Source organism: Nicotiana tabacum, chromosome 13 (genome assembly GCF_000715075.1).
Source record: "Nicotiana tabacum cultivar K326 chromosome 13, ASM71507v2, whole genome shotgun sequence".
Classification (NCBI taxonomy): domain Eukaryota; kingdom Viridiplantae; phylum Streptophyta; class Magnoliopsida; order Solanales; family Solanaceae; genus Nicotiana; species Nicotiana tabacum.
Window position 1 is genome coordinate 129,596,791 of NC_134092.1, and position 13,370 is coordinate 129,610,160.

Genomic DNA, 13,370 nt, shown 5'->3' on the forward strand with positions numbered 1-13,370 from the left:
GTTACCTGATATTGTCGACATAAGTCAATAATAACGGAATCGAGGGGACCTAAAGTGAAAGGGTAAGTATACACATTCAAAAACCCTTTCACGTAAGAAGTGATATCTTCATCAGGGGTAGGAATTATTATTTCTTTTTCACCCCAATTGCAATCCTTCTTTAGTTGTTCGAGGTGCTTCTCGGTTATCGAACACATGTACCTCGATACCGTCTCACACCGACCAGGGACCGATGAACCTTTATCGACCTTAAAATCTGAAGTAAGGACGCACGCCCTGGGAACACACTCCTCAGGCCGTGGTTCTGCCGGTGTCTCATCAGCGGCACACTGTGAAGATAAAGCCTTCTCTTTTTGAGGAATGATTTGCGACGTTTTCGCCATTTTTCTAATTCGAAGATGAGGAATAGAAGAAAGTGATAAAGATTTGGTGGAATTGAAGATGGGCTTTTGCAGAAAGAAATCACAGATTTACTGGTAAGTTGGAGAATACGAAGAAGAACTTGGGAAATTTGGAAGATAGAAAATGTAAAAGTGGTAAAAGATAAAAGAAAGGGTTATTTATAGGTTCAAGCGATGGCGATTCAATATCAGCAGTGGCCGACTACCGCCTGACATACATTAAATGCCTTGAAAGACTAAACCGACAGGACAACTACCAGATGTGTCATGGTCGAACCCGAAAACGACAGGTTATAATCGATCGAGCTGTTTAAAAATCATATCGTTTCTCGCCACATTCTTTCTGAGAAACGAGGGGACTATCTGTATACGGTCGAAATAGATTCCGGCCTTAGTACGTCCGATCGAGTTCGAACGATGATCTATCGAAGTAAGACCCCGAAGGTGGAACAAACTAATCTCGAATCCGGGGAGGCCAATCCATGTCGAGTTCGATATCATCATCAAGCTCGAATCGAAATCGAATCATGATGCAGAGTAGATCTATCATACTGATAATCCATAGACCAACCAACATTGACCTCGAATCAATTCGAGGGATCGAGCCAGGATCGGGCTCGAACCAAGATCACGAGTTTGAGCCGAAATCAAGCTCAAACCCAAATCGAGCTCGCAGACAAAAGTCGTTGCAATCCCACTAGAGAGAATCTTGGCATAAATTATGGAAAAGCTGACTTATCATGGGTCTCCCACTGAATGTTTATTTTATTATGCTTGAAGCTGAATCCCTCCTCTATAAAAGGGCTTGGTTATCATTTATGTACAACAAGTTTTTTCTCAGGCTTACATTGTAATAAAAGTGCTATATTCTTCTACAGTAAAGAATCGTTTCTTTCATATTTCTTAGATTGATTCTATTTGTTGAATCCTAAGATTCATTGTTCCTGATAACCTTATCTATTTTGCATTCTCTCCAATCTATATTTACATTTCTATTTATCCTTGCATTTTGTGTTAAGTTACGCCACATATCTTTGGAACTGCGTATAAATTCAACTCTATCCATTTTTCGGGCAACTATATGATTTTAGTTATGAGGTCACATATTTAAATTTTAGCAGAGATAAAATATTAAATAATTTCTTTTTATCTGTCTGTATAGGCGGATCTATCCTTTGAGTAGGAGGGTCATCAACCCCCGGTAACTTTGACAAAATATATGTATATATGTGTATATAGTTTAATAACAAGTATATGTATTTATATGCACCATAAAATTCAAATTACATTAGTCGATTTAGAGGGATACAACTTGACATTTTGTGCACTGCCTGGGTTCGATTCCGACTCTAGCATTTGCTCAAATTTTTATTCGACTGTGTTGTCTCGGCCACTTTCAAATCCCGAGTCCGTCTCTGTCTGTGTAAATCTTAGTGGATAGAATTATCCAGTACTGTGCTGGTAAAAAATAACACATACCTTATAAAATTAATTAAGGCAAGCGTAAATTGATCCGAACACGACGATTATAAGAAAGATATGTGCCTTTATAACCAAGTGTTGTTACATATAAAGTTTGACCATGGTAACATTAATGAGTTTTGCTGGCAACAACAATCGGCATGTTGGACAAGTGTGAAGAGAAGGGTGACACTGTATAATAAAAATAAATAACGTTCAGAATGACATTAATTCATACTTCTACACACTGGTTAGGTTCAAAATGAAGTTTAACTCAAATTTACATGTTACTTGAAATTTTTAAAAGAATGTGGTATTACTGTAATCTAAAGCTATAATAAAAAAAATATAAAAAATTATTATGGTAAAAAAGGTTGCAAACCTTTGGGCCAAATCCATAGACCATAAATCAACTATTGGAGGCCCTAGTATAGCTATTACATATATATATTTTTTTTTTTATCTGTATTCGATATTTAATTTACACTAATGAGCGTATAATGTGCATTTTGCATGTATATTTTAAACGGCTAAGTGAAACATATTCTCACTTAATTATTTAATTTAATTATTCCAAATTTGAACGAAAGTTATTTAATTTGCAAGTGTTTACACTAATCCAAACATATAAGTTAATGGTAGTGTGTGCGGTCAAAACCGATTAAATCAGTCGTACGGACTAATCAAGGTGATAATACTTCGATCAAAGGGTATCTGCGTGACGATAAGTCGGGGTCCGAAGTAAGGGCGCCGAGCTTCGAGCCCTAAGACCAATCAACGACAGGCTCGGTATCATTGTCGAGCTCATATCCGAATCGAACTACGAGGCGAAGCAGAGATTATCGAAGATGCATAGACCGACCAACACTCATCTCGAATATCAAGACTCCGAGTTAGAGTCGAGCTCGAACCAAGTTCGAGGGCTCGATCCAATACCGAGCTCGAGCCGGTATCGAGCGCACAGACAAGAGTCGTTGCAACCGCATTAGGAGAGAGAATCTTGGCAGGAATCGAGGAAAAGACGATTCATCAAGGATTTTTCACTATATATTTTTTATATAGATAAAGTAAGATCCCTCTACTATAAATGGGAGAATTCTTGTAAGCATAAAGGGAGATTGTGAAAAAGACAACTTCATAGAGATTAACACTTTTGGGCTCATTTACTTTGCATTGTCCATCGACATTTTCTTTTTCTCTGCCTTATATTTCATTCCATATGTCAAAGAATATATATATTTCTATTTCAAAGAATATATATATATATATTTCTATTTCACTCTGCAATTTGTGCCAAGTTATATCACGTATCCTTAGAACCATATACAAATTTAACTCTATCCAATTTTTCGGGTAAACAGCTTGGCGCCCACCGTGGGGCTAAGGATAACAGTGGTTATTTGATACGAATCTCCAAAAATACACCGTTGTATTTTGCGCTTGTTTCTGAAAATATCTTGAATTTTGGATTAGCAACGACTAACTACCAGTCAAATGGCCACGTCGATCGACAACAAAGCCGGTCTTCAAGATGAGAACAATAACTTGACACCCAGCACCGAAAGACCACTTGTCGACATTGTTGGAGCCCGAATCGGAACACCGATAGATATCAATTCGAATGTGGCCATTGAGGCGAACCTACATTCTGAACCCGCAAATAGCATTCATGGAGGCACTCGATCTGCAGCTCGAGATACCCATAACTTCGAGGAAAACGGCGTCAGCTTACGTATGATCTTCGAAATATTGCAAGCTTAACAGGCAGCATTAGCTCAGTTGCAGAGCCAAACCCAGCTACAAAGCAAGCCGGAGCCCAATCCATCTCGAGAAATCACCCACAGAACGGAGCCAGCCATAGTGAAGTCAAATGAGCAAGAATCGGGGACTGCTACCGAAATTGCTAAATTGCTCGAGGAACTCACAAAGCGAGTCGAAGACAACGATAAAAAAGTAGAAACATATAACTCCAGGATCGATCAGATCCCGGGAGCTCCACCAATGCTAAAAGGGTTGGATTCAAAAAAATTCGTGCAAAAGCCTTTTCCCCCAAGCGCGGCTCCTAAATCGATCCCAAGGAAGTTTCGCATGCCCGATATTCCTAAATATAATGGAACGACCGATCTTAACGAACATGTCACCTCTTACACATGTGCCATCAAAGGGAACGATCTAGAGAACGATGAGATCGAATATGTATTATTGAAAAAATTTGGTGAAACCCTAACAAAGGGAGCAATGATATGGTATCATAATTTACTGTCTAACTCTATCGATTATTTTGCTTTGCTTGCAGATTCTTTCGTAAAAGCACATGTTGGAGCCATAAAGGCCGAGACCAGGAAGTTGGACCTAATCAAGGTAAGACAAAAGGATAACGAGACGCTAAGAGAATTCGTATCTCGTTTCCAAATGGAACGAATGGATCAACCTCCAGTCACAGACGATTGAGCTGTTCAAGCTTTCACTCAAGGACTAAACGAACAAAGCTCGACGGCTTCACGACGACTGAAGCATAACCTGATCGAGTACCCAGCTATTACTTGGGCCGATACGCATAATCAGTATCAATCCAAAATAAGAATCGAAGACGATCAGTTGGGTTCTGGGTTTGTTATTAAAAAGGTTACCAACCGAGAACAGAGATCGATCAAAAATCGATATCGGCCTATAATGGAAATCCTACGAGCTCGGTGTGATAAACGGATACTACTGCTAAGGTACGACTCCCCCCCTCCCCAATTATATTTCAAAACTAACCAATACAGGTGTTCGACCAAAGACGAGGATTAATGAACTCGATCAGGAACAAAGATGGATTATTCAACACGAAGCCTTAGGTCTGAAAGCACGTGTTGCACTCTTTTTTCCCTTAGACCGATTTTGTCCCAAATGGGTTTTTCGGCAAGGTTTTTTAATGAGGTAACCATTGATCGTGCTAACTCGGAACAATTCAACAGTATTCGAGGCCTCCTTACAATCAACCTCGAATACTGGGGGCATACCATCGTCATCAAACATATCGACGACAATTATCAAGTACGATGCAAAGGAAGTTACTTTGTTATTTCATGACAAACAGTGTCTCGACAGGAAACATTATAAGAGCCAAATGGTCAAAACGAACCATGCTCATGTAATTGGCCCGAGCCCTGACGCAAAACATGAACACATGTATAATGACTTGCAAAGAAAGCACTCTTCTTTACCGATATCTTATATCGAAGATTTACTATACAAACAGGATCGAGTTCGAGCAAGCACTCACTCGACCATTATGCCTACGGGCAACATTACTTCGAGTTCAAATCATTCACTCGACTACTAAGCCTACGAGCTATTTTATTTCGAGTTCGAGTAAGTACCCACTCGACCATTATGCCTACGGGCTACATTACTTCGAGTTCGAATCATTTATTCGACTACTAAGCCTACTGGCTACTTATATTTCGAGTTCGAGCAAGCACTCACTCGACCATTACGCCTACGGGCTACATTACTTCGAGTTCGAATTATTCACTCGACTACTAAGCCTACATGCTACTTTTATTTCGAGTTCGATCAAGCAATCACTTGATCATTATGCCTACCGGCCACATTACTTCGAGTTCAAATCATTCACTCGATTACTAAGACTACGGGCTACTTTTATTTCGAGTTTGAGCAAGCATTCACTGAACCGATGGGAAAACTCAGAAAAGACAATAGAGAACTTAGAAAATTTGGAATATTGAAGACACAAAAGTGATGAATGGTAAAGGGAAGGGTTATTTATAGATTGAAGCAATGCCGATTCAATATCAGCGGTGGGCGACCACCATCTGACACACATTAAATGCCTTGGTAAAACTGAACCGATGGGACAACTATCACGTATGTCATGGTCGGGATCGATACAGACGTCAGCATATATCTGATCGAGCTGTTGGGAAATCATATCGTTTCTCGCCACATCCTTTTTCGAGAAACGAGGTGACTATCTATGTCGGTCAAAACCGATTAAGTCAGTCAGACAAACTGATCGAGGTGATAATACTTCGATCAAAGGGTATCTGCGTGACGACAGGTCGAGGCCCGAAGTAAGGGCGTCGAGCTTCAAGCCCTAAGACCAATCAACGATAGGCTCGGTATCATTGTCGAGCTCATAACCGAATTGAACTACGAGGCGAAGCGGATATTATCGAAGATGCATAGACCGACCAACACTCATCCCGAATATCAAGACTCCGAGTTAGAGTCGAGCTCGAACCAAGGCCGAGGGCTCGATCCAATACCGAGCTCGAGCCGGTATCGAGTGCACAGACAAGAGCCGTTGCAACCGCATTAGGGGAAAGAATCTTGGCAGGAATCGAGGAAAAGACGATTCATCATGGGTTTTCCACTATATATTTTTTATATAGATAAAGTAGGATCCCTCTACTATAAATGAGAGAATTCTTGTAAGCATAAGGGGAGATCGTGGAAAAGACAACTTGAGAGAGATTAACACTTTTGGGCTCATTTAATTTGCCTTGTTCATCGACATTTCTTTTTTCTCTGCCTTATATTTCATTCCATCTGTCAAAGAATATATATATTTCTATTTCACTCTGTAAATTTATACCAAATTATATCACGTATCCTTAGAACCATATACAAATTTAACTCTATCTAATTTTTCGGATAAACAAATAGTTAGCTCATATTTGGCCAAAAGTTAAATTAAGACCGCTATTACTCAACTTGGATGTCCAAACATTGAACAAGATTTACGTCTTCAAAACATAAGATCACGTTTTTTACTAGGAGACCTTAATAAGTGACAAGTTTTGAGGTTTTAATTTTCATTCTTCGTTCCCTCACCAACAGGTTTCTCAGCCAAAACTTATCGTACAGGTTATCCAATGTACCCGAAGAATAGCGGACACGAATTTTCTTGAAAATTTTTTCCCGAAAAAAAAATATTTTTATTTTTCTTGAGAATACTTTTTTCTATTATGTAATTTATTTAATTTGTATTAGAGTTTCTCATAGTGTCATGTGAGAATTTTTATACCTTCGGGTCGCTTTATTTTTTTGATGTAATTTATTTATTTTCATGATGACAAATTTTACACTTTAAGAAAAATTAGTGTTAAAAATTATTTATATTATCAGTGTATATATATAACTTAAAAACTCTTAAAATATATTATAGTGATATATCAGCTTAATTCCAACATATTCTAGTGAAAGATCAACTGAATTTCTAACATATTCAAAATAATATTCAAATAATTCGTCACTTAACAAAAGAAATTGTCCGCCAGCCCGGATTCTTCGCGGCTTTGTTTCAGACATATTTTCTTCCGCGCAGTGCCAAAAAAGTCACTGTTCACCCCCCCCCCCACCCAATATTTCTCCTTAATTTTAATAGACCCCCATTACTTTGTTAAAATTACTTTTCACCCCATTACTTTCTCTTTTTTTCCCCGTAGTTTCTTCAAATGTGTCCCTCTGATTTTACGCCGAATGGCAGCTGGAACCGCTCTTTGCTCCCATTATATTACACCACATGCTCTTCTATCCTCTCTTCTTTTTCTTCTCTTCATTTTACTTAACATTTACTCTCCTCCTCCTTTAACTATAAGCTCTTAGCTCTACTTTCTGAGTCTTGTTCTAGTTTTAAGTTTTGCATGCTTTTCTCTTCTTTTTAGTCTTTTTTTCAAGAACCCTTTTGTCCTTCTAGTCAAAAGAACAAGAAGCAAAAAAGAAGATCCTACTTATATATATACAGAGATAAATCCAAAAGACTTTGATATTTTAAAACCCCCTTTTCTCTTTTTTTTTTTTTCTTATAGCTTGATCCGTAATGAGTTCTTCTTTATCTTCATCTAATGGTTAATGATAAGTTTGAGGTAATAACAAAATAGTCTTAAGTCAGTTTTGGTTTTTTTTTGGTTTCTTGGTTTTGAAGGACCTTTTAAGTTTTATTTAATGTCTTCAATGGCCCCAGACAACAACTGGTTATCATTTTCTTTATCTTCTATGGAAATGTTGAGCTCTTCAGCTTCTCAATCTAATTCTATGCTTCAATCCAACATGAAACTTGCACCAACTTTTGATGGTTCCTCTTCTGCTGACTCTCATCATTACTATTTTGCTGATAACTTCTTTCCCCATGGTAAGTTTGCATTTTTATCAGTTCTTTTTCATTTTTGTTCCAAAATAGTAGTGATATCTGAAACCGTCTCTCTAACCAAGGCAGATGTATGATCTGTATACACACTACTCTTTTCAAACAACATTTTTGGGATTATATTGGGTTGTTGTCGTTCTTGAAAAATAATCGAGCTCTATACCATGATATGTTGAGCTAAAACGACGAATCCAGATTAGTCGAGCCAGTAAATTCCGAAACACATAATACTGGAGTCCAAAAATAAGAAAAACTTTGTACAATAAATGTGAAAATGCAAGTATAGATTTTGATCAAGTCCTCCACTAAACAACCATTTTGTTGTAGAGCAAAATAAAAGTTAAAAGATAAAGTCAAATAAAATGCAACCGTGTGTATGTGCTAGCTGTTTCGGTTACTGCTAAATCATTTTTCATTCATTTAACAGAAAGATTTTTATTTATTTTCTTCAAAAACTTATTTCTAGCTCAGCAATGATATATCTCTATAGGTACAAAGTTTTGGATTTTCTTTAGCAACAAAACAAACTTTTAACTTGGCCACTAAGTTTGCTATTTTTTTTGTTTGTCACCATATTTTTGCAGGTTGGTCTAATCCAAAATCTCAAGTGATGTATACAGAAGGTGAAAAAGAAGTTCTAGGACTGAATATCAATGGTAATGACTCATCAATTTTTCAAAACTTTTTGGACACACAAATCCATCAACAACCACCACCAAAACTTGAAGATTTCTTAGGTGGTGATTCATCATCTTTGACTCAAGATTCATCATCTTTGACTCATCACATCTACGAACAACAACAAAATAATGGCTCTGCTGTTTATAATCAAGATTTCAAAAATTTAGCTCATGGATTTCATCATCAAACTACTGCTGCTGCTGCTTTTTCAAATAACTCGGGTTCTGAAGTCGATAACTCAGTTGGAACTGAGTTTGTTAGTGAGTCATGCAACGAGTTGGCTTATTCGCAGTGTCCTCCAGCTCTTTCTACTGGTGCTTTGTCTTTGGCTGTTAATACTACTAATACTACTCGGTGCTTGGAAAAAGAAAAAGCCATTGTTGCTGTTGTTGATTCACAGAGTTGTAAGAAAATTACTGATACTTTTGGTCAAAGAACTTCCATTTACAGAGGTGTAACAAGGTAAACAGAAATTATTTTTATCAGTTTTTTGCAAATGGGTGTTTTGAGATTTTAATAGATTAAATAAAAAATTAAGTGGGGTTTAATTTTCTTGAAATTATTCAGAGGTGTAACAAGGTAAAAATATCATTTTTTTTTCAGTACAAATCAGTTTTTATCAAAAGGGTGTGTGAGATTTTATTAGAGTAGATGAAAAGAATATGTGGGGTTTAATTTTCTTGAATTTTTTTACGAAGGTGTAACTAGTTAAAAATATTATTTTTTTGGGTACAAATCAGTTTTTAGCAAAAAGGTGTGTGAGATTTTAGTAGCTTAGATGGAAAAAATAAGTAGGGGTTTAATTTTCTTGAGTTTTTTTTGCAGACATAGATGGACAGGAAGATATGAAGCGCATCTTTGGGATAACAGCTGTAGAAGAGAGGGCCAAGCTAGAAAAGGGCGTCAAGGTACAAATTTTATTATTTCTTTTTAAAATTTTTACTGTAGTAAACTAAGGTAATACGTATGTGATAGGGTAATAATTAGATTGATTTGTATGAAAAGAAAGTTGCATGCAATTAATGGGGTTCAGGTTAAAGGGGAGATTCAGATAATTTTCATCAGAAGGGGTATTTTCTTGCTTTCAAATCAATAAGCTTTTAGGATGATTGATTGAGTGATGTAATGCACAAAGGTTACAGTTTTCTGTACTTTTGGTGTTAGTATTGTGTCCTCACTGTAACAATTTTTTCTGCTGCTGCTCTGTGTAGTATTAGTACTGGTGCCTGATTCTGCAGCAGCATTGTTGTGGTAGTAGGGAGTATTTTTCTTTGCTTTCATTATTCTTTCAATTGATTTGATCAGATAGGCCGTCATTTTGTTCTTGTTTTTGGTGTTTTGTCTTTGTTGTATTCTGCATAATGTTCTGATATTCATTTCATGCTTTGATGTTTATTGTACACCATTATGACTTAAGGTACTATCTTTTACCAGTATAAATTAATGTGGAAAGAGTTTAATATAGAGCTTAAGACTTTTTACACTATCGTGTCGCCTTAATGACAATTATAGGTAATCATCCGTAGTAATTGAGTCTTAGTAAAAAAATAAGACAGTTTACTTGCTATAGCCTCTATCTAGCTCCAAAGGCTTTGTTTAGTTGTAAGAAGAGTAGGTTTATCTAGTTATAAGGATAGAGGACGGACCATATTCATCTAGTTTCGAACCATGCACCCATTGACCTTTGTAGATTAATGCAAGGTCAGGCTGCGTACAATAGACATTTGTGATCCGGCCCTTCTTCGGATCCCGCATATAGCGGGAGCTTAGTGCACCGGGCATATATTTTTGTACACTGATAATGCAATATTATTCCCACTGTATCAATAAGTTAAATCCATCTGGAAAGACCAGAGTCTTCAAGATTTTGTCCAGAAGTTATTCTGCTTTGTTATCCATAGATTTTTGCCTGGTTTGCAGCATTTAAAATGACCAGACCTTCTCCTCTTTTCCCTTTCCACCCTGAAGAGTACACATACCTCAGCTAGTCTATATACTAGCTAGTTTCTGGCACTCTGAAATTTTCACAGATTTGCTTTTAACTTTTGCTTTTTTCCCCTTTCATTTCATGGGCCAGTCCCTCTCATTTAGTTTGACCAAAGGATGTCCATTTCATTCCCCACTTGAAATTTTAATTGAACTGTCCGCCAAATTCTTTATACACAATTCTTTAATGTAGTATATACATTAGCCAACTTTTGACCTTAGTAAGTTAAAAATAATAGATTTGACAGCTCAATGAATTGTTTATCTTAATAGAACTTCAACATAAATCTGCTTTTGACTCGTTCACATTATTGTAATTGTAATGAAATCTTAATAACTTTTAATTTATAAGTCCATGATATGTAAAAGAATACTGAGAACAAAAACATGTTTTACTTTTTCCTGGTCTGGGCAAGACATAAGTCACTATCTTGCCAACCTACAAAAAGGATGTACCAAATGTGTCAAAGCTTAAGCATGCCATTTGCTTTTCTGTTTTGTTTATCTTTTTCTTTTTCCCTTTATATTCTTTTATGATAAAATCTTGACTTCTTGTTAGCTCATTTCTAATGTTTAACTCATTTTTTCATGAAATGGCGGGGATCGCTTTCTTGTATGAAATGGCACAATTCGATTTTCAGTTTACTTGGGTAAGTTTTTTCTATTCTTACAAGTCTCATAAATACCTATATTTTTCAAAGTGGATCAAAAAGTTAAGATTTTTATGTTGGAAAATTTTGCAATGAATATAGGTGGATATGATAAGGAAGAAAAAGCAGCAAGGGCATATGACTTGGCAGCTCTAAAATATTGGGGTCCCACAGCTACAACCAACTTCCCTGTAATATATACTTTTGTCAATTTTGCCTGTTGTTATTGGCATTTCATTTATTGCATGGAAAGCTACGTAAGAATGAAAACAACCCGAATCTAAACTTAGACATACTTTCTTTTCAGGTTTCCAATTATACCAAAGAACTGGAGGAAATGAAACACATGACCAAGCAAGAATTCATTGCCTCCCTAAGAAGGTTTGCCTACTCTATTTCCATTTCTATGGTTAATAATGCCTTTTTGTCATTTTTCTATCAATTATATTCATGAGAATTTCGTTTCAAAATATCAGGAAAAGTAGTGGTTTCTCGAGGGGAGCTTCGATATACCGAGGTGTGACAAGGTACGAATTTTGTCGCAACTCGCAAGCAATTATCTTTATAACTTAATTGTCGTATACCGAACTCAATAATAATGTCCTAAATGATTTAAGATGGGTAATTCCTTTGTTCCAATTTTGTGAACGGCGACTGACTTCTGATGAACCCTTGCAGGCATCATCAACAAGGCCGTTGGCAAGCAAGAATTGGCCGCGTTGCAGGGAACAAGGATCTCTACCTAGGGACATTTGGTAAGCATTATTTTCTAGATTCAAATTGGACTAAGAAATGAATGAATTAACCATGTTTTAATAATCCAAATTCGTATTAATTTGTCAACAGCTACTGAGGAGGAAGCAGCAGAAGCGTATGACATAGCAGCAATAAAGTTCAGGGGTGTTAATGCAGTGACGAATTTCGAGATGAATCGATATGATGTTGAGGCTATCATGAAAAGCTCCCTCCCCGTTGGGGGTACAGCAAAGCGTTTGAAGCTCTCTCTTGAAGCGGAACAAAAATCATTGTCAAGCAATAACCAGCAGCAGACGGCTCAAAGCAGCAGCAGCAACAACAGCAGTAACATCAATTTCGGGGCAATACCACCGATCTCTGCAATCCCATGCGGACTGCCATTTGACACAACCGCTCCTTTCTATCATCACAACTTCTTCCACCACCTTCAGTCTGGAAATGCAGGTGCGTCCGATACTTCAGGTGCTGCGTCTACAATGGCAGCTGCGATGCCATTACTGCCCTCGGGCGCCGAGTTCTTCATATGGCCTCACCAGTCCTATTGACCTAAACTATGATAGCTATAGTTAGCTAGTTTGACTTAGCTAATCGGACTCTGCTAATATCAACCTCGTCGTTGTGGTTAATCGTTTAATATTTCATGCTGACCCTTTATCTTCTGACCCGCGAAAGAATTAGCGTAGTGTTTAACCGGTATGAGCCAGGTTCAAATGTTGTAAAGTACCTTCACTTTTTCAATGGCTTATTAAGTAGTAGGTGCATGTTTACAGGTACTTAGGGAGCACTCATTGTGGAAAATTTTTGTTTTTTTCCAAGTTTCCTCATCTTTTTGAGTTGCTCCCAAGTACCATATGAACTTGGTGAACGTTTTGCTGGTCGAGTTGACATACAAAAAAAAGAAAATGATATAAAACTCGTTATATTTTGCAGTTAAGTCTGTGTTTTTTGTACATCTGAGCTTCTAAACCTTAACCATGCTTTAATTTTTATCTATTTTCTCGGCCTTTACTAATCAAGATTAATTGCTTGTATGGTCATTATGATGAGTTTATGATATGCTGTGTGAATTATTGAACTGCAATGGTAGTAAAGAATCCTAAAAAAGAAAAACATGTATTTGTTTTTATGCGGAATGGCTTGGACACTTAAACTTGTCGGGTTTTTAAAAGTCGATACATGAAATTTCTATTTTTTCAGTTGAATACTCGAACTCATTATTTCGTAACTAATAAACTCATCTGACAAGAGACCATGCGCGTGTGTATTACATACGTGTCA

At 37.0% G+C, this 13,370-nt stretch overlaps 1 protein-coding gene across 1 annotated transcript; it reads left to right on the top strand.

The window, feature by feature from the left end:
• Positions 1 to 7,357: 7,357 nt before the first annotated feature.
• Positions 7,358 to 13,042, top strand: LOC107768187 (AP2-like ethylene-responsive transcription factor AIL6). The gene is made up of 9 exons (XM_016587292.2): positions 7,358 to 8,004; positions 8,604 to 9,162; positions 9,526 to 9,608; positions 11,328 to 11,336; positions 11,439 to 11,527; positions 11,644 to 11,717; positions 11,813 to 11,863; positions 12,015 to 12,091; positions 12,183 to 13,042. The coding sequence occupies exons 1-9, from the start codon at positions 7,818 to 7,820 to the stop codon at positions 12,635 to 12,637; spliced, it is 1,584 nt and encodes a 527-aa protein (XP_016442778.1). The 5' UTR covers positions 7,358 to 7,817; the 3' UTR covers positions 12,638 to 13,042.
• The last annotated feature ends 328 nt before the right edge of the window (positions 13,043 to 13,370 follow it).